The sequence below is a fragment of the Stenella coeruleoalba genome (assembly GCF_951394435.1).
Source record: "Stenella coeruleoalba genome assembly, chromosome: 13".
Taxonomy (NCBI): Eukaryota; Metazoa; Chordata; class Mammalia; order Artiodactyla; family Delphinidae; genus Stenella; species Stenella coeruleoalba.
Window position 1 is genome coordinate 68,840,666 of NC_137159.1, and position 21,703 is coordinate 68,862,368.

Sequence of the window (21,703 nt, forward strand, 5' to 3'; positions counted from 1 at the left end):
GTCCAGTCCGTCTCGTTCCCTCCGTCTGCACTACCTCTCTTGCCCCTCCACGACCCCATGCTCCACCGGGCGCGACGAGTGGTCTTTCTAGGTGCACAGGAAGGTCAATTATTACCCGTTTATTTATCTTAGGGAAATGACAGAGCCATTCCCGCCTTCCCTCCCTCCCTCCCCTCAGGTAGAAACTCTTTTATTGCTGAGGGCGCAGAAAGTGGAAGCCAGTGGCTGAGCAGGAAAGAAGCCACGAAAAGGCAGCTTGGTGGAGACTTGAGTGAGGCAATGAATAACTGGGGCGGGTCTCTTCCCATCTTCTAGTGTCAGGCCTCCAAACTTGCCCTCCCTTGGGGATTTTTGGTGTGGTCTTTAGGAAACATGTTTGAGTTACTCCTGAAATCTTTACCTAAACTATATCTGGGCTTCTCGCTAGGTGAGCTGTGCTTGAGTCTCTCCTTGAGGGGACTTTGGTGGCTCCTCTCAGAGGGACTGTGTCCACTCTTCAGAATGACTGTGTCTGCCCCTTTCAGAGGGCCTGTACGGTCTTCTCTCAGAAGCACTGTGTCCTCTCCTCTCAGAGGGACCGCGACGGATTTTCTCAAAGAGTCTGTGACATCTCTCAGAGGGACTGTGGCATCTCCTCTCAGAGGGACTGCGACATCTCCTCTCAGAGGGACTGCGACATCTCCTCTCAGAGGGACTGCGACATCTCTCAGAGGCCCTGTGGTGGCTCCTCTCAGAGGGACTATATTGGCTACTTCCAGAAGAATTCCATGGGGTTATTTCCCTACAGAAGCTGTGGTGGTTTCGTTCCTTGTGTGTGGGTTTTTCTTTAAGGTGACTGTGTGAGGTTCTGTTCATAGGGGAACCATGTAAGAGTCTCCCTCCAGCATGAACTCTGGTTCCTGGTTTGGAGTTCTTGGACTCCTGGCTAGAGACTTCATTTCTGTTAAAGTTTTTCTTAGCTCTGCTATTACTCTCATTTTGAACAGGACCCAAAGGCTGGCTGCTTGAGGTGTTTTTGAGAGTGGTACTTCTTTGGGAAACTATGGGCTTGGCAGTTGTATAGGTCTGGGTTGGAAAGAGCTATTTCCTGTTGGTTGTTGAGCTGATCTGAATTGGTCTGTTTCTCCCCACAATGTGCTCTCCTCCTTAATGGTTGGGTCTGTTGGCCTTAGCTTGAGAGTTGGCATCGTCTGTCTTTTGGTATCTCTTGATAAGCAATAGTCTCTGGCTTTTTGTTTTGGAAGGTAGTTTTTGCTTGACCAGAAATTGTCTGGCCTTGTCCTGTCCTCAGGCTTCTGCCAAACCTGTAGTGGGATAACTGAGGACATGGAAAGGAGACGTGACCCATGAGCCCCCCCCCCCACCCAGCAAACTGGGGGCTGGCGAATAAGCCAGAACTGCAAACAGTCCTGATTGCTTTGAGCCCCCCCCCGCCGGCAAACCGGGGGCATGCGAATAAGCCAGAGTTTTGAACAGTTCTGAATGCTTCGAGCGCCCCCCCCCCCCGCCGGCAAACCGGGGGTCTGCAAAAGAAGCATTGAGTGCTTTGGGCCCTGATCCATGAGATGTCCTCAGTATAATCAGAGTGGTGGGAACGCAAGGAAATGTCCTTGTGCTACTTCAGTATAATCAGAATAATGGTGGGAACTTTGTGCTGTTCTTGCGCTCAAGGACGAAGCACGGCAGGTGCTCACGAAAGCCAATTATTGCTTGTATAATTAATAAAAACATAGGTTGCTGCTTTGGCACTTCTGAAATGTTAAGAAAACAAGTCTTAAAGTGTAAATCTAGATACTGCTTTAATAAAAGTTACCACAGCAAGACAGACTGCGCTGTTTTGCCTGAGCGAGCGGCAGCCCTCTACTGCTGTGCTTTGGCACAATTCATCTCGTGTGATGAGCTTACTTTCGGCCCTGTCCTAAGAAACTACAACATTTGGCGCCCAAACAGGGACCTGAAGGTAAGTAATCGCGTGATCGCGGGACCGAAGGGGAAATTGGTCTGCTCAGAGTAAGAGAAACCTTCGGCAACAGTAGAGTAACTGTAATGGGGAATTCCCATTCAGTAGAATTTCAATATAGTAAACTCCTGAAACAGTTATTATGGAGTTGAGGAGTAAAAGTGAAACAGGAATCTTTTGATGAATTGTTTGCGCTGGTACGTAAACATTGTTACTGGTTTCAACCTACTGGTCATAACCAGTTAAAAGTTTGGAAACAGGTTATGCGAGCCTTAAGAAGAGCTCATCAGCATGGAGACCCTGTATCTGTCCGTGTTTGGTCTCTTTGTAAATTAATTTCCCTTGCCCTGGAACTATTACAATCTGAAACGGAAAGTGACAATGGGGCGCGTCCTCAGCGTCCGAATTCTGCTCCCGATCATTCTGCTGCTTTTCGTACTTTGTTTCGTGAGTCTCCTATAGAGGACCTTCCTCCGCCCCCTCCTCCCCTTGTGTCTGAGATAGGAGAGGATTTTTCGGATTCCAGTGATGTAGGGGCTTTTTCTGATGGTAATAAAGATCGGGAGCAGGTTAGCAAACAAAATGAAATGCCACTTTCTCAACAGAATGAGATTTCTGATATACTTTCAAAGTTTAAAAATTTGATGACTAAACTGGAAGAAAATAAATACTACTACTCCTTCATATCAGGAGCCATGTCCTACTATTCCTTCGGCTCCTCCTTTAGAATTAGCAGCTTATCCTGTTGGAGACTCTCGTCAGTTTCTCTTTCCTCTAAAACCTGAATCTAATAGAATATTGTTGGAAGAAGAGATGAATAAACAAGAAAAGCAATATTCTGAATCCTTTTTTGCTTTCCCTATTGTTAGACAAGCTATGCCTGCTAATGATCAATTTCCGAATGGATATGTAAATGTTGATTATAACCATCATGATATAAAAATTTTAAAAATGTTAAAAGAAGCCATTAATGCGTATGGGATGCATTCTAATTATGTTCAAGGACTTTTGTCTGGGTATGCTACTGAAAACATGTTAATTCCTCATGATTGGGGAGCGGTTGCCAAAACTGTTCTTGAACCTGGACAATATATGCAGTTTAAAACTTGGAGAGAGGAAGCTGAAACCATGGCAAGGACTAATGCGGCCCGCAATCCTCCAGGGCCACTTTTAGATGAATTAATAGGAGCAGGTGCATTTAGTAATCTACAAGCTCAAGCTCAATTTGATGATTTACGAATCATTCAAATACGTATGTGTTGTTTACGAGTATGGTTACAAGTGGAACCCCCTGGAAAAACAGCACAATCTTTTACTAAGTTGACGCAAGGGCCTGGTGAGCCTTACACTGATTTCTTGTCTAGACTGCGTGCAGCCATTCAAAGAGCTGTAGCACAAATAGACGTGCAAGATTTATTATTACAATCTTTGGCTTTTGAGAATGCAAATTCTGAACGCCAGAAGGCATTGCGGCCGTTACGGGCTGTAAACGCTCCACATGAGGAGTATATAAAAGCTTGCCATGATATTGGATCTCCTACTTATCAGGCCAATTTACTTGCAGCTGCCGTGAATGAAGGGTTGAAAGATAATTGTATTAAATGTTACAATTGTGGAAAGTACGGACATGTGATGCGAGATTGTCGAAAAGGGCAAGGCCAGATATCAAAACAGATTAAGAATGAGCAGCTACCTGGTATGTGTCGTCGGTGTGGTAGAGGACGACACTGGGCTAATAAATGCCGTTCAAAAAGGGATAAGTTAGGAAATCTTTTGCCTCCACGAGATGATGTCTCGGGAAACGGGAAGCTAGGCCCAACCCGGGGCCGCAACAGCAATACGGGAAAAGTGAAGTAAACTCTCAACAGTATCCAGTAAGCAATGCCAGCTTTTATCAGACATTACAGGACAGTCTCAACCTCGGCTCTTAGTTACTGATGTCATGCATGCTACCAGCGGCAGTGCTGCCGTTGACTTAATTGCTCCTCGAGATTGTATCCTTACGCCAGCAGGAGGAGTACACAAATTAGCTACAGGAGTTTATGGCCCTATACCTGCAGGAACTATGGGACTATTATTAGGACGAAGTAGTTTGACTCTGCAGGGTGTAACAGTTCATACTGGAGTTATTGATGAGGATTATATTGGAGAAATTTCTATTATGATTTCTGTTTCAAAATCTATAGAATTTAATAAGGGACAAAGAATTGCTCAATTGTTATTGTTACCATATGTAAAACAAGCAGCCGCCCCCGTAAAGCGTACAGGGAGGGGCGAGGGGTTCGGCAGCACGGGAAAAAATGTTTTTTGGCAATCCTTTCTCAATGACCAACGTCCTCAATTAACGATTACTTTTAACAATAATGTGAAATTTACGGGCCTTGTTGATACGGGAGCTGTTGTGTCTATAATAAAACAGTCTGAATGGCCTTCATATTGGCCTTTAGAAAAGGTGGGAGTTACTTTTACAGGAATAGGAACATTGCATATGATTTGGCGCAGTAAGGAATTATTGGGGTGTAAAGGCCCGGAAGGACAAAAAGCTGTGTTGCAACCATATGCGGCCAATATTGGAATTAATTTATGGGGAAGAGATACACTACAACAATGGGGAACCTCTATCTCCATACCAACAATTTCCCCTGAAGCAATGCAAATGATGTCAAATAAGGAATGTGATTATTCGCAATTAAATGCTACTGAACCCCAATATGTAACTAAAGCGGGGAAAGATTATACTGGGCTTGGATATCCAAATTTAGTGTCGGGGCCACTGCTCGAAAATTTGCATTACCATTAAAATGGTTGAAAGATACCCCTATATGGACAGAGCAGTGGCCCTTAACTCAAGAAAAATTACAAGCATTACACCAATTAATACAAGAACAATTAATAGCAGGGCATATTGAAGTATCCACTAGCCCTTGGAATTCACCTGTTTTTGTAATTAAGAAAAAATCAGGTAAATGGAGAATGTTGACAGATTTACAAAAAATTAATGAGATTATTCAACCTATGGGGGCATTGCAACCTGGAATTCCATCTGCTGCAATGCTCCCTCGCAATTGGGAACTTATAATTATAGATTTAAAAGACTGTTTTTTTACTATACCATTACAATCTCAAGATTGTGAAAGATTTGCATTTACTGTACCAGCCTTAAATCAAGAACATCCAGCTCAGAGATTTCAATGGAAAGTTCTCCCTCAGGGGATGTTAAATAGTCCAACTATGTGCCAATTTTTTGTTAATCAGCCTCTGGAGGAATTACGTCACATGTATCCTGAGGCACGTATTCTTCATTATATGGATGACATTTTATTTGCTCATCCTCATCAGCAAACATTACAGCAGATGTTACAACAAGCAGAGTTAAAATTTAAAGAATGGGGTTTACAGATAGCTCCTGAAAAAATTCAAAAATGTGCTCCCTGGCAATATCTTGGACAAACTGTAACCAATACTCAGATTATTCCTCAGAAAGTACAAATTAGACGAGATTCTCTTGTAACATTAAATGATTTTCAAAAATTATTAGGAGATATTAATTGGTTACGTCCTAGTTTAGGAATTCCTACTTATAAGTTACAAAATTTATTTCACACCTTGGAGGGCGATCCAGCATTGAATAGTTACCGTGAACTTTCTCCCCAGGCTGAACAAGAACTTAAATGGATAGAAAAACATATACATGATGCACAATTGGATCGAATTGAATCTCTCGATCATTTACAACTTATTGTATTTCATACTCCTCATTCTCCTACTGGTTTACTACAACAACAAGATAATCTTATAGAATGGATATTTTTAGCTCATAAAGCTCAAAAGAAATTGCAATCTTATGTACAAAAAATAGCTGATATTATTATTAAAGGTAGGTTACGATTAAGGCAACTATGTGGTCAGGACCCACATGAACTTATAGTCCCTTTTTCAAACAAAGAAATACAAACTCTTTTTCAACTAGAGGATAACTGGCAAATTGCCTGTGCTCATTATATAGGTAAAATATATAATCATTATTCTTCTGATAAACGTTTACAGTTTTTGAAAAAGACTAATTGGATTTTGAAAAAAATAGTTCAATCAGATCCTGTTATAGGACCAACTTTTTTTACTGATGCCAATAAAACGGGAAGAGCAGGATATACTAACAGTCATGATCAAAAGGTGTTACAATCTCCATATGTTTCAGTTCAAAAAGCAGAACTATTTGCTGTAATACTATTGTTACAAGATTATCCAATTGCTCTTAATATAATTACAGACTCTCAGTATGTGGAATTTACAGTTAAAAATATTGAAACTGCTTTTATCCCAGATAATGGATCAGAACTGCATTCTTTATTTTTGCAAATACAACATACAATTAGACTACGTACTGCACCACTTTATATTACTCATATTCGTGCTCATACTCATTTACCCAGTCCATTGGTAGATGGAAATGATTTTATTGATACTTTAGTGGGTACTGTACAATTAGCTACAGCAGAACATCATAGATATCATACTAATGCCAGAGGATTGAAAAATAAATTTAATCTTACATGGAAACAAGCAAAAACTATTCTCCGTACATGCCCGCAATGTGATGCTATTAATCAACCTTGTTTGAATATTGGAGTTAACCCTAAAGGCTTATCTGCTAATACTATCTGGCAAATGGATGTAACTCAATATCCTGGTTTTGGGAAGTTAAAATATATTCATCATTCTGTAGATACCTACTCTCATTTCTCATGGGCAACTCCATTATCTTCTGAAAAAGCTGATGCTGTAATAACTCATTTATTAGAAGCTTTTGCTGTTATGGGAATTCCCGACAGCATAAAAACTGATAATGCTTCTGCACATCATTCTCAAAAATGTCAGACTTTTTTTGCCACACATAATATACAGCATGTTACAGGTATCCCAGGAAACAGTACGGGACAAGCGGTTATTGAACGACAAAACCGCACTTTGAAGGACATGCTTATAAAACAAAAAGGGGGAGATTAGGTACAAAGTCCTAGGAAAAGAATACATATTGCTTTATTTACTCTTAATTTTTTGAATCATGGAGAAGATGATCTTAGTGCAGCTGACAGACATTGGACAAAAACAAGTACACAGGAACTTAGACAGCCTGTTTTTATATTAAATGAAAATACTAACACTTGGGAACCTGGAGAGGTTCTTCGTTGGGGCCGAGGATATGCTTTTGTTTCTGCAGGAGCTGAATCCTATTGGGTGCCGGCTAAGAAGATAAAGCTTCGGGCTGGCAACTAAGCGTAGCCTTGATGTGATGGGAATGACGAAGGGATGTGCGGAGATGGATTTGAGCAAGAGAGCATTCCGTGTGCCATTGGATCAAACAAAGAGGGCGTCTCCATTGACTTGGGGGCAAGTGAAAAAGTTTGCAGGCACTGCTGAAAATCTTGTCATTTCACAGGGTAAACCCCTCACTAGCACCAATCTTTTTGTAGCTATGTTGGCAATGTTGTCTGCACAGGTAATAAGCATATCAGCCAATGAGATAAATTGTACTAACCATACTTATTGGACTTATATTCCTAACCCTCCTCTTAATATGGGGGTTACCTGGTGGGATGCCCCAATTCTTGTATATGTAAATGAGTCTGGATGGTTGCCTGGTCCTTTTGATGACAGAGGCCCTTTGAAGCCAGAAGAAGAAGGAAGGATAATAGAAAATAACACTGTGGGTGTTAATGGACCTCCTATTTGTATGGGAAAGGGAGATCATTGCCTTAAAATGAATTATCAGGCATCGTTAAGTGTTATCAAAAATGAAAGCAGATATCATGGGTTATATCTTTTGAGTGCTTATAGTTTTAAAAGTTTTAATTCCACACTTAATGAAAATGTTTCTGCACCTTATTTGCCTCCATGCCAGGTGCCTCTTGTGGATCGATTATCGGATTGGGTCCATTGGACTCGATGCCGAGGAGAAATGGCTCGGGTTCTTGTTAATACTTCTTGGGGAAGCGTCATTGATTGGAGCCCTTTTGGCTCCGCCCGAGGAAAAAAGGGTTTGAAGGATTTATACTGGCATAAAGAAGATAACACTATTTATAGCGATACTATTAATGATACCATAGTATGGCATGCTGGCGGGTTTTCTCCTCCTGGTCCTCACTTAAATGGCTATCCTATCCAAAAGGACTTGTGGAAGCTTATGGCAGCTCTGAGAAAGATTAATGCCTGGGTAGGACATATGGTTAATAAATCTGAAAATCAGAGTTTGATTTTTCATAAAGATGTTACTCGGTATACTCGTAGTTGTGTGAAATTACCTTATATATTGTTAAAGGGACCAGCTGTATGGAATGAGACTCAAGGTATTATAATGTGTAAAAATTGCTCTCTGTATACCTGTATTAACTCTAGTATATCTTTTAACATATCTACTGAAAGTTTGTATATCTTACAAGCTTGGACAGGTCTTTGGCTTCCTGTCAATCTTGGAAGGGAATGGCAAGAATCTCTTCCTATGGCTGTTTTGCAATATTTAGTTGATGTGTTAAAAAGAAGTAAAAGATTTGTAGGAACGTTGATTGCAGCTGTCATGGGTATTATAGCCATAACAGCTACTGCTGCAGTTGCTGGAGTTGCTTTACAACAATCTATTCAGACCATTGACTGTATAACTGGCATAAAAATTCTGGAATGCTTTGGTTCTATCAACGACAAATTGATTCGGAAATATATTCGGAAATAGCGAACTTACAACAACCTGTGGTTATGTTGGGGAACCAACTTGTAAATTTACAAAGACAAATGAAGCTACGTTGTGACTGGAATCAAAGTGCCTTTTGTGTCACTTCAGTTCCATATAATCAGTCTGCATTCCCAGGGACAACAATAAAAAAGCATTTATTACATCACAAAAATTTGATAGAAGAAATTGTAAATTTACAAGGGAAAATTCAACAAACTTTCCAGAAGAAATTACAACGACTTAATTCGCAAGAAGTATGGACTGGAATTATTCAAGGACTTAATAATCTAAATTCCATGTCTAAATTACATGCTTTGGTTCTACTGCAGGATTGTTAATGCTCATTATAATAATAATCATATGTTTAGCTGTAGTTCGACGAGTGAAAGCTACCCGCCATGCAACATCGCAACAAGCTGCTGTGTTTTCCTTGATGCTGCACAAGCTGCAAAATAATTCCATGTAGTGTAGTACTGAGAGTAATGCTGCCGTGTTCTCCTTGATGCTACAAAAATTGTAAAACAAAAAGGGGGAAATGTAGTGGGATAACGGAGGACATGGAAAGGAGATGTGACCCATGAGCCCCCCCCCCCCAGCAAACTGGGGGCTGGCGAATAAGCCAGAACTGCAAACAGTCCTGATTGCTTTGAGGCCCCCCACCCCCACCCCGGCAAACCGGGGGCATGCAAATAAGCCAGAGTTGTGAACAGTTCTAAATGCTTTGAGCGCCCCCCCCCCCCCCCCCCGGCAAACCGGGGGCCTGCAAAAGAAGCATTGAGTGCTTTGGGCACTGATCCATGAGATGTCCTCAGTATAATCAGAGTGGTGGGAACGCAAAGAAATGTCCTTGTGCTACTTCAGTATAATCAAAATAATGGTGGGAACTTTGTGCTGTTCTTGCGCTCAAGGACGAAGCACGGCAGGTGCTCACGAAAGCCAATTATTGCTTGTAAAATTAATAAAAACATAGGTTGCTGCTTTGGCACTTCTGAAATGTTAAGAAAACAAGTCTTAAAGTGTAAATCTAGATAATACTTTAATGAAAGTTACCACAGCAGGACAGATGGCGCTGTTTTGCCTGAGCGAGCGGCAGCCCTCTACTGCTGTGCTTTGGCACAATTCATCTCGTGTGATGAGCTTACTTTCGGCCCTGTCCTAAGAAACTAAACACAAACCAAAGCCATGTGTGCTGTTTGGAATGCCTGCTTTAGGCCCCGAAAAAGGAGTTGAATGAATTGTGGTGGGGAAGATTTCTTAGGTTGTCTTTTTGAAGAGGCGGTAGTTGTCTGAGACACTCCACTCCTCTTCCTTCTTAACTGGCTTGGTAATTCCTTAGAGAACCTCTGTATTATGGCTGTACTATTTGTGTAGAACTTTGTGTTTTGTGTTCTGACTTCCCTGGGGATTCTTTTCATTGGATGTTTTGAATCATGGGTCCTTTTTGTTCTCACTTTAGCCCACTTTTCATCCTGATTGCTTCCAGAGTCACTCTCTGATAAACAGTGAACTTCAGTGAATCCATAGTGTCCAGCCTCTCTAATTTCTGTCTTTTCTACTAGGCCAGGGCTGCCGCCTTGCCTTCGCCTGATGTGGACTTGTATAGGAGCAGGACACTGGGAAGACCCAGACAGGAAATCTATTGTAGAAGTAGGACTCTTGGAAGCTTGAGTATAGCCTTTAGCTTTCCTTAGTGATGTTGATCTAAGGCTCCTTGGTGTGATGCGTCTACCTCTTCTATGAAACTCTGGGACTTGGGGTCTTTTCCTAGTTTGCAACCTAAAGCCAAGACGCAACCTGATCTCTCCACGGCCTTCAGGAGTGCTTACAAGGTGAAGCTGTGGATAGATAAGAAGATAAGTTCCAAAAGTGGCCTGTAATTTATGACAGCAATTAAATCCTGAACATCGGCCACACTGTAGGCAGATAGGGTATTTTAGAACCAGACCTGAAGCTAAAGGTGGACGTACGTTGGGGGGTATTTGACTCCTTAACAGTTTTGCTGCTATTTTTAGCTGCAGATCTTGTAGAAGCTGGAACTGTTCGGAGAAGTCAGACTTGGCCTGGGGAAGATAACTTGGCTTGAGGGAGTGTTGGGACTCAAAAATCCTTGTCTGTGAATCACTCTGTGAGTTCTTACTCTCTTCCACTGGAACAGAATCTCTCCTAGCAAAAAATACGTTGAAGGAAGACTCTGACTTTGCTGGGGCAGAAAGCTGACTCCCTGTACATGAAACAGGCATGTGCTGAGTGACTTCCTGGGATATATCACAGGGCTTTGAGTTTGTTTTCTTTATTCTCACTCTAGTGCCAGAGTAGTGCTGTATTATGGAGGACATGGAGACACGTGTCCACATCCTTAAGGCCATTCTTTTCTCATGACCATGGCATGAAGTATGTCTCTGAATGTAGTTTTTGACAACTGAAGGCTGAGAAATAGTACCTTGACCCTTCTCAAGCAGACTCTGGGAAAATGCCATCAATTCAACTGGAACCCCAAATAAATTCTGAATAGATTGACAGGTATCTGCAGTGGCCCTTTCTGTTAAAGATGTTTGAGAATAAAGCTTCCTTTCCATGCTGGTCCCCAAGACATTGCCCAGCGTTAGCATACTGGAGAGGTATTTTCGAGGTAGTCGCTGCCTCCAGGAGCGACTTTCCCAGACATTCTGTCGCCTGCCCAGGACAGGCCAGGTAAGGCCTCTTCGAGCCCCTGATCCTGCCTGGAAGATCCTAGATAGTGATCTCCAGTTTTGTGGTGGATGGTGGGAAAGGCTCCGGAGTGAGCTCCCTGACTCCTCCACCTGTTTCCTCTTAATCCTTTCATTAGATATGACATCCACTCCTGGGATCTCAGAATTTAACTTAGAAGAATTCATACCTTGAAGTTTTGAAATGGAAGTTAATTCAGAAGTGTTTGTGCCTTGCAAATGTGGCCCGGGGTTGCATCCAGTAGAAATTACACATTGAAGTTTTGGTTCTGAAATGAATGCAGAAGAATTCACACCTTGCAAATTAAGCCCAATGCAGGGCACCTTAGATTTTCTACCTTGAAGCTGTGGACTAGGATTCAACCCAGAGGACTTTATACCTTGCACCTGTGACCCAGTGTTGACTGGCATATAATTTACACACTGAAGCTGTGGCCCTGGATTCTGTTCAGAGCATTTCCCACCTTGTAATTTAGGCTTATGCTTGAATTCCAGAAACTGCTCATCTGGAAGCTTCATTTCTGTGCTCAACTCAGGTTTTACCTCTTGCAACTGTGGTTGAGGATTGAACTCAAAATATTGAATACCGTGAAGCCTTGTTCCCAGACAAAAATCAGAAGAGTTCACATCTTGCAACTGTTGGTCAGGATTGAATTCCAAAGATTTCACATCTTGAAGCTTTGTCCCTTTACATAATTCTGAAGATTTTATATGTTGCGAATGTGTCCCAGGATTGAACACCATGACTTTTACACTTTGAAGTTCTGGCCATGGATTCAACTTATAAGATTTCTCATCTTGCCACTGCTTTCTACCACTGATCTCAGACAATATTCCACTGTGAATCTTTGATTCCAAGGCCAACTCAGAGGGTTTTGCAACCTTGAATTCTAGACCAGGGTTGACCTCAGTAGAGTTCATTAGTTGAAGCTTTATATGTTCAGAAGATTTTTTTTTTTTTTTTTTTTGTTCAGAAGATTTTGCACCTTGCAATTTTGCCTCAGGGTTGAATGCCATAGATTTCACACCTTGAAGGTGTGCCTCTGGTGTCAACATAGACAATTTCCTGTCTTGTAACTGTGGAGCTGAGTTAAATCCCAAAGATTTCACATCTTGTGCCTTTGTACCAAGAGTCAATTCAAAAGGTTTCATATCTTGCCACACTGGCCTGGTGATGAACTCCACAGATTCTCCACTTTGAAGCTTTGTCTCTGGTGTTAACTCTGAAGATGTCACACCTTGCAGCCATGGGACAACAGATTTCAAATCTTGAAGCCTCCACTGTAGCATCAAATCAGATTTCTCACCCTGTCTCTGTGGTCCAGGGTTGAACTCCACTGATTTCACACCTTGAAGCTTCCTCCTCTGTGTTAAATCAGATTTCCCACCTTGTAACTTCAGTCCACAGTTAAACTCTAAGGATTTTACATCTTGAAGCTTTGTCCCTTGAATCAACTCATAAAATTTTTTGCTTTGTGTCTGTGGTCCAGAGTTGAACACTGATTTCGCTTTCTGAAGCTTTGTCCCTGGGATCACTTCAGAAGATTTCATACCTTGAAAGTGTGGTCTAGAACTTAACTGCTTAGATTTTACATCTGGAAGCTTTATACCCATGATCAGCTCAGAACATTTCATATCTTGTAAGTGTGGGCCTAAGTCCAACTCTATAGATTTCACACCTGGAAACTTCCTCCCCAGAGTCAAATCAGAAGATTTCTCACCTTGTAACTTTGGACTAGGTTTCAGTTCTACAGACTTCACACCTTGAAGCTTTTCCCTTGGGATAACTCCAGACAATTTCATACCCTGCAAGTTTGGTCCAGACCTGAAATTCATAGATTTTACATCTTGAAGCTTTATACCTGTGATTAATTTGGAAGATTTCATATCTTCCAACTGTGGACCCGACTTGAATTCCACTGATTTCACTTTTTGAAGCTTTGTCCCCAGTATCAACTCAGAAGATTTCACACCTTGCAATGGTGGCCCAGATTTGGACTTCACAGATTCAACATCTTGAAACTTTGAGTCTGAGATTAATTTAGAAGATTTCACTCTTTGCAATTGTGGCTCACAGTTGAACACGAATTTCACATTCTGAAGCTTTGATCCCAGAATCAGCTCAGAAGATTTCAGAACTTGCAACTGAGGACTGGGGCTGAATTCTTTATGTTTTACATCTTGAAGCTTTATCTTTGAGGTCCATCCAGAATATTTCACACCTTGTAACAATGACCCAGGGTTGAAATCTGTAGATTTGACACCTTGAATCTTTTTCCCCACAGTCAATTTAGAAAATGTTGTACCTTGCAACTGTGAGTCAGAGATTAACTCAGTAAATTTCTTATCTTGGGACTTTGTCTCAAGTGGTGACTTAGAAGATTTTGGGCCTTGCCACTGTGACCCACTGTTGAAATCCTCAGATTTCACACCTTGAAGCTCTGTCTGAAGAGTCAACTCAGATGACTTCATACTTTTCAAGTGTAGTAGGGAGTTCAACTCTATAGTTTCATCACTTTGTAATTGTGACTCTTGGTTTAATACCCCAGATTTCACCTCAGGAAACTGTGGCTCTTGTGTAAGCAATACAGACTTCACACCTTGAAGCTGTGTTCCTGGGGATGACGGTAATGGTTTCACTTCTTGAAACCATGGTCCTGGGATCAACTTAGGAGATCTTCCATCATGCAAGTGAGGCCTAGATTTGAACATCATGGGTTTTACATCACAGAGCTCTGACTTGGAAGTCAGGTCACATGATTTCTTACTTCTAAACTGTAGACAAGGTTTCAAATTGAGACCTTGAGGCTGAGGTTCTTGGAGTGATGCCAGAGATTGTATACCTTGGAGCTTTGGCCTTGGAGTCAATACCGATGGCTTCTTATCTCTTAATTGTATCAAAGGTTTCAACTCTGCTGGTTTGACACATTGAGATTGCAACCCAAGATTTAGCAGAGATTTCACACCTTGAAACACTAGTGCAGGCATCCACTGAACAGCTCGCATACTTTCAAGCTGTGGCTTTTGGTGTAACTCCACAGTTTTCCTACCTTGAAGCTGTGGCTCTGAGGTTGATGCCAAAAATTTTCCTTCTTGCAGCTGTGGTCCTGGGGATAACTCAGGAGTTTCCACACTCTGCAACTGTGGCCCAAGGTTGAAATTCATATATGTTGCACCTTGAATTTTTGGCCCCAGAGGCAATTCAGATGACTTCACATCTCTTAACTGTATTGAAGATTTCAACTTTACAGATTTGACACCTTGAGATTGTGACTCAAGATTTGGGGTCAACTTCATAGATTTTACTCCTTGCATCTTTGGCTCTGGAGTGAACTCAAAAAAATTCACATATTGTTGTTGTTGCCCTGAGTTTAACTCTGAAGATTTCACACCTTGAGTTTGAGTTCCTGATGTCAGTTCACAAAATTTGACATCTTCTATCTGTGGCCCTGATGTTATCTCCACAGATTTCTTAACTTCCAGCTGTGGACTTGGGGTTAGCAACGTAGATTTCATACCTCTTGGACATTGTCCTGGAGTTAAGGCCACAGAGTTCAGATCTTTCAACTCTGACTCTGAGATTAACAACTCAGTTTTCAAATCATGAAGTTTTGAGCCTGGGGTCATCTCTACCGGTTTCACATCTCGCACCTGTGGCCCAAGGGTCAACACTGTAGATTTGACATTTCCCAGTTGTGGCTTTGATGTTAACTGCATAGATTTCATACTTCCCAAATGTGGCCCTGGTGTTAACTCCACAGATTTCGTATCTTCCAGCTGTGGCTCTGGCGTTAGCGCCTCAGACTGTAAACCTTGAAGCTTTGAGATTGGGGTCCACTCTACAGGTTTTACATCTTGCAACTGTGGTCTTTGGATCAATTCAGAAGATTTCACAACTTGTAACCATGGTCTTCTGGTCAACTCAGAATAGATTTCACTTGGCAACTGCGGTCTAGGAGTCAACTCCATAGATTTTGCATCTGGTATCTGTGGCTCTGAGACTAATTTATATGAAGTGTCACCTTCAAAGCTTGACATTTGGTCTACTGCCACACATTTTACACCTTGAAACAGTGGCTCTGGTACTAACATCTCAGGCTTAACGCCTTGCTGCTCAGGTCCTGGGGTCAACTTCATAGATTTTACTCCTTGCATCTTTGGCTCTGGAGTGAACTCAAAAAACTTCACATATTGTTGTTGTTGCCCTGAGTTTAACTCTGAAGATTTCACACCTTGAGTTTGAGTTCCTGATGTCAGTTCACAAAATTTGACATCTTGTAGCCGTGGCTCCACCTGTTTCACACCTTGAAGCCCTGGAGACATCTTTGCTGATTTAGAATCTTGAAGCCCTAACTCTAGAGTCGTCTCCACAGAAGTCACACTATGAAACAGTGGTCCTGGGGTTTGCTCCCCAGATTTGACACCTTGAAGCTTTGGCCCTGAAGTCAATTCAGAAAATTTGACATCTTGCTGCCTTGGCCCTAGGTTCAGTTCCTCAGATTTCACATCTTGAAATTGTAGTTTTGAGGTCAGTTTGACAGATTTCAAGCTGTGAAACTGTGATCCTTCAGTAGACAGAACAGATTTCATATTTTCAGCTGGGAGCCCTTGACTTGACTGCAAAGATGACTCTGTTACAAATCCTACAGACTTTATGTCTTGAAGCTGTGTTCCTGGTATAAACTGCACATGTTTGAAACCTTGATGCTTTGGTTCTGGGGTCAAATCAGAAAATCTGATACATTGCAAGCATGGTCCTGAGTTTAGTTCCATAAATTTCATACTTTGAGGTTGTGATTCTGCAGTCAACTGTACAGATACAACACTTTGATGTTTTGGTCCTGGGATAAAATCTGACAATTTTATTTCTTGCACTGGGGAACCTGGGGTCAAATCATCAGATTTCACACCATGATGTGGAGACCCTGAGATTAAATCTATAGGTCTTTCTCCTTGAAGTGGCAGCTCTGGAGATAACTCTGAAAATCTTACACTATGCAGCTGTGGCCCTTGGAGCTGTGCCTCCTTAGTCAATTCCTCTGATATCATGCTTTGTAGCACTGGCTCTTGTATTGGCTTCTCTGATTCTACCACTCTGGTAGTAGTTGACTGTTGAATTAAATTAACATATTTCACATCTTGTAATTTTGGCTCTGGCTCCAACTGCCTAGACTTTACTGCCTGGAGCTGTGGCTCTGGGGTCAACTCCATAACATGTGGTTTTGGTCCTGTAATAAACTGTTTAGATCCTACCACTAATAGGGATGACTCAGAGGTTAACTTCACATATTTCAAATTTTGCAGTAGTGGCTCTGATATCTCACATTGCATCCCTGGTCCTAAAGTCAACTCCAGAGATCCTTTTTCTGAATATGGTAGTACTAGTATTACCTCCTGGATGTTTTCAACTGGAAATGTTGCCAACCCCACAGTTTCTGTGTTTTCATATTCTGACCTTAGGGGTATCCCTGATGACTCTGTAACTTGAAGATGTGGCCTTAGGGGAGTCATTCCTGTAGATTCTCTAACTTGACCTATTGGTTTTTGTGTTAATGCTACTTGGAGCAAAGCCTCAGAAGTCAGCCTCACAGTTTCTGTATCTTGATAGCCTTGACCTAGAGTCATCTCTGAAAATTTTTGAAAATGTGGCCTAGGCACCACCCCAGCAGTTTTCAAGACTAGCTGTGGGATCAGTTTCACAGATTCTTCTTCTTGTGGGAAGATCTCAGCAGCTAACTCTGCAGGCTCTGTGTCTTGATGCCTTGGTCTGGAAGTTAGACCCACAGATTTCAATCCTTGTAAATGTGGTTCTATGGTCACTTTCCTTGATTCAACATGCTGTAACTGTGTCTCAGGAATTAACCTACTAGATTCTTCCAGTGGCACGTGTAAATCCACAAAATTATTATCATGCATTAATGGCCCTAGAGTCAACTCCTCAGGTTTTATACTTTTGGACTGTGGTTCTGAGGTCAATGGAACAGATTTCACATTTTGAAATTGTGGTTCCAAGATCAACTCCTCATAGTTCATAACTTCTGAATATGGTCCTAGATTCAGATGAACAAACTTCATACCTTGGGACTCTAGGGTCAACATCTTTGATTTCATACCTTGCATCTCTGATCCTGGTACCAACTCTAAAGATTCTTGTATTGTGTGCTGTGACACTGGAGTATCTCCCATGGCTTTTACACTTTGGAACATTGGCTCAAGAGTACCTTGGAATGACATTGAGTTCATCTGCATAAATTCTAAAGCTTGGCTCAGTGGCCCTGGAGTATTTCCTAAAGATGTTTGTATCAACCCCCTAGATTCTTTTGCATGGTGACAAGTGTCAGAGGTAAACTTTGCTTCTGTTTCTGGATATCCTGGCTCTGAGATCATCCTTAAAGATTCTGAAGCTTGATGCCATGGGGTCAATCCTTTAGGTTCTGTGACTTGATGATTCGGTTTGAGGTTCAATTCTACAGATTTTACTGCTTGAATGTGTGCCCCTGGGATCAGTTCCTCATATTTCATATCTTCTACCTGTGTCTCAGGAATCAACCTCCTACTTTCTACCATTTGAGGAGTTTTCACATCTTCAAGCAATGATACTGGAGCTGTCTCCTCAGATCTTATATCTTGTAACCATGGCTTTGGGGCAAACTCCACAGATTTCATATCTTCTTGTACTGGTCTTAGAGTCAATTCCACAGTATTTATACCTGGAAACTCTGATGGTAGGGCCAAATGAACATATTCCATACCTTGCAACTGTGAACTGGGGACCAAGTCTATAGATTCCCTACTTTGCAACTGTGGTGCTGGGACTAACTCAGCAGATTTTTCATTTTGTTGTTGTGGTCCCAGGGTCAATTGGATAGATTTCACACCATGAAGCTGAGACCCTGGGGCTGACTGCACAGATTTCTCACTTTGCAGCTGTGGTGTGGAGGCCAACTCATCAGGTTTTATACTCTGCAGTTGTAGTTCTGGGGCCAATTCTATAGAGCTCACAGTTGGGATCAGCTGTCCATATTTTACCATTTGTGGAATTGAACCTGTGGTTATGTCTATAGATTTTGCATTTTGCAACTCTGGTCCCAAGATCAGTTTCCCAGATTTCAAATTTTGCAATCCTGGGGATAACTTCATAGAATCCATAACATTAAATTGTGGCATTGGCTTCATCCCCATATACTTCACATCTTGAAGCAGTGATGAATCTTGTAGCATTTCTTGTAGCATTTCTGTAGATTCTGTGACTTGAGGCAGTGGCTTTTGGCTCATTCCCATAGATTCTGAACCTTGACCCAGTGACCTTGGGATTGTCCCTAAAGATTCCATCATTTGATGGTGTGACTGTGTCACCTCTACAGATTTCTCCATTTGTAGCCAGGTGTCAGATGTCAAACCCATAGTTTCTGTGATGTGATGGCTTTGCCTTGGACTCATCTCTGAATACTCCAGAATTTGATGCCTTGGAGTCAACCTTGAAGACTCCATGACTTGATGAGGTGGTCCTGGGGTTAATGATATAGATTCTGTGCTTTGATGATGTGGTTGTGGAGTCATCCCCTCAGAGTCTATCACTTGAATGCATGACTCAGGAGTTGACTCCAGAGATTCCTTGGCTTGAGATATTAGCCTTGGGGTCAAATCCTGAGTTTCTACAACTTGTGACTGTGGTGCTATGATCATTCCCATGGGTGACCCCAGTGCTGTTGGAGTTACCTTTAGAGAATGTATGGATTGTTGTGATGGCATTGGAATCAATCCTACCAATTCCATGATTTTAAGTGGTAGCTTTGGAGGTAAGCCCACAGATTCTACCACTCCGCATGGACCAATAGTAGTAGGAGAGCTAGAAGAAGTCAAACCATCTGATTGAGTTGCCCTTGGGGTCAAATTTGCAATTTGAGACTGTGTGTCTGGAGTCAAACCCCCAGATTCTATAACATGTGACTGGGTTGGTGGAATTATCCCCATGAAATCCATAGCTTGTAATAGTGTCACTGGAGTTACTTCAAGGTAATCCATCACTGGATGCAATGGCCTGGTGATCATTTCAGGTGATTTTGTATTTTGACATATTGGCCTTGGAGTAATCTTCAGTGGTTCTATGACTTGACTTTGTGGCCTTGATGTTACGTCCACCGATTCCATAACTTTATGCTGTGGCCCTGGGGTCATTTCCACAGTTTCCATGACTGCATGTTGTAGCCTTGGACTCATCTTTCCTGGTTGTATGACTTCATGGTCCAACAATGTGGTCCTTTTCACTGACTCCTTGACTTGATATTGCATCCTTGGGGTCATTCCCTTTGACTGTATGATAGGTGGATGTGATTTTTTAATCATCCCCATAGAATCCATGACTTGAAGCAATGCTATAGGAGTTACCTTCACATTGACTATGACTTGATTCTGCTGTCTTGAGGTCATCTTCCTTGATTCCATAACTTGCTGCTGAGATCTTGGTGTTACCTCCACTGATTTAATGACTTGATATGATGGGTTTGGGCTTACACTCACTCTTTCCGTGGCTTCCATTGGTTTCACGACTTCATTTGGTGGCCGTGGTAACAAACCTACAGATTCTATCACTTCTGAATGTGATTCTGGAATTAACCCCATTGAATCCATGACTTGAAGTAATGCCAGTGGAGTAACCTTTATGCTATCTCTGACTTGATATGGTAGCTGTGGGGTCAGCTCCACATTAGTCACTTGGGTCTCATGCTGCTGTATCCTTTTTTCTGGAAGATCTATGACCCTCTGCTCTACACTAAGCTCTAACACACGTTTTGGGTCCTTCTGCAGTAAAGTTGTTTCCTCTTGAGCTATGTCAACTCCTAAACTTTTGGGAGGTGGAGTGCCCATTGATGTCATTAAGGGCCTGGATCCAAGGATTTGGGGGCCATCCCCAGGTTGTGACTGCTTACCTGGGATAAGAGTCTGTGAAATTTTTGTTTCTGTTCTGCTTAATCCAGATTCCGCTCCAACGTTCACGTGGAGCTGAAATGCTGGAAGGTCTGGGGATTCATTATTGATATCCTGCTCAGTGCTTTGATGAATGGGCATAGATAAGTGGATTTGGGGTTTCTGTGGTTCAGGAACTCCTCCTTGTACCTCAGTTAAATAATTCAGCATTGCCCATGATTCCCTCACAGGCAGAGGCACTGTTTGTTCCCGCAAAGTAGAAACCTTCCAAGCCATATGTCCCTCTAACTCCCGCCTAGCCAAAGGAGAGAGCTGGATTGGAGCTGACCCTGACAATAGTGGTCTCTCTTTGAAAATAGCACTTGGCCTATGATCTGTTGTCAAATGACTCTTGCTCCTTCTCTCATCCTTTGTTTTCTCTTCTTGTTTGTAGAGATTTGGGGATTCAAAAAGAGAGTTGATAAAAGTGCTTTGAGGACTTAAGGATGAAAGAGCTGCCAAATTCTGAAAAGGCTTTGATTTCCGGAAAAGCTCTGAGAGCCCAAAGGAAGGCAGGGGTGTGCCTTGGTTCCTGAACACAGGAGGTTGATTTGGGGGTAAAATAGGTAAACTGTGGCTCCGGAGTCGCCAAGTTGTTCCTTCAGAAAAGACAGGAAGGTGAGACAGGCTGGAGCTGTAGGATGATCCAGAGGAGATGCTACTGTCAGAAGAATGTTTTGCCTTCTTACAGTCACAACAGGGTAGAACAGGCCCCTGAGCCACAGAAGCAGAGGAGGTGGAAGAAGAAATCGTATCCTGTGGTTCAGGCAAACCCAATTCCATAAGACTTGATCTAAGAAATAAAGAGAAAAGTTTCTATTTGTTTTGGAAGAGGAAAAGGAAAAGTAGGAAAAGGGAAAGATAATGGCCATTTCAAATGCAAAATAATGTGGACTGAGGGAAAACAAACAAACAAAAAAGGTTGCTTTCCCCAACATCAATTATTTATGGAAAGAATTCCTCCACCAGGACAAAGGGAGGCATTTGTCCCCATTCCAATCAGAAATGATTCACAGACCAGTTGTTCTTAAACTTTGTTCGAACCCAGAACTTCCCCCACTACCAAAACTAATTAACTAACTAACCATCTTTCTTCTCCCTCTCCTTCTCCCTCCCTCCCTCCTTCACTCTCTTCCTTCCTCCCTCTTAAAAGCTCTACCACCTTCAACCCCAACCAAGAAACTACTTGACCTTGCACTTTCCAGGTGTTGGACGACCTGTTGAAGACTCCTGTCCGTTGACCAGCATACACATTCCTGGGACCAGCCCGTAGGGAGATCTGAAAAGCTGGATGCAACAGAGTATGTCAGTGTAATTGAAGTGATATTAAAGTACTGGTAA

General features: G+C 42.1%; 2 protein-coding genes and 1 long non-coding RNA gene across 3 annotated transcripts in view; 1 reads left to right on the plus strand and 2 right to left on the minus strand.

Annotated features, from left to right (window-relative positions):
* On the minus strand, positions 1–1,562 carry LOC307196004 (spermatogenesis-associated protein 31H1-like; the record flags this gene model as incomplete). Its single annotated transcript, XM_079940728.1, is given in 2 exon segments — positions 1–1,043; positions 1,046–1,562. Coding segments are annotated over 2 exon segments (1,086 nt in total). The 3' UTR covers positions 1–474.
* SPATA31H1 (SPATA31 subfamily H member 1) overlaps positions 1,528–21,703 on the minus strand; it is a 24,974-nt gene continuing 4,798 nt past the window's right edge. Inside the window, exons 2-3 of the mRNA XM_079940727.1 lie at positions 21,554–21,649; positions 1,528–21,155 (exon numbers count right to left, since the gene is read on the minus strand). Coding sequence (XP_079796853.1) covers positions 9,851–21,155; positions 21,554–21,649 — 11,401 coding nt within the window. The 3' untranslated portion in view covers positions 1,528–9,850. The remainder of the gene's footprint in view (positions 21,156–21,553; positions 21,650–21,703) is intronic.
* Positions 21,143–21,703, plus strand: part of LOC307196006 — a 15,165-nt gene continuing 14,604 nt past the window's right edge. Inside the window, exon 1 of the long non-coding RNA XR_013831021.1 lies at positions 21,143–21,663. This is a non-coding gene — a long non-coding RNA (uncharacterized lncRNA). The remainder of the gene's footprint in view (positions 21,664–21,703) is intronic.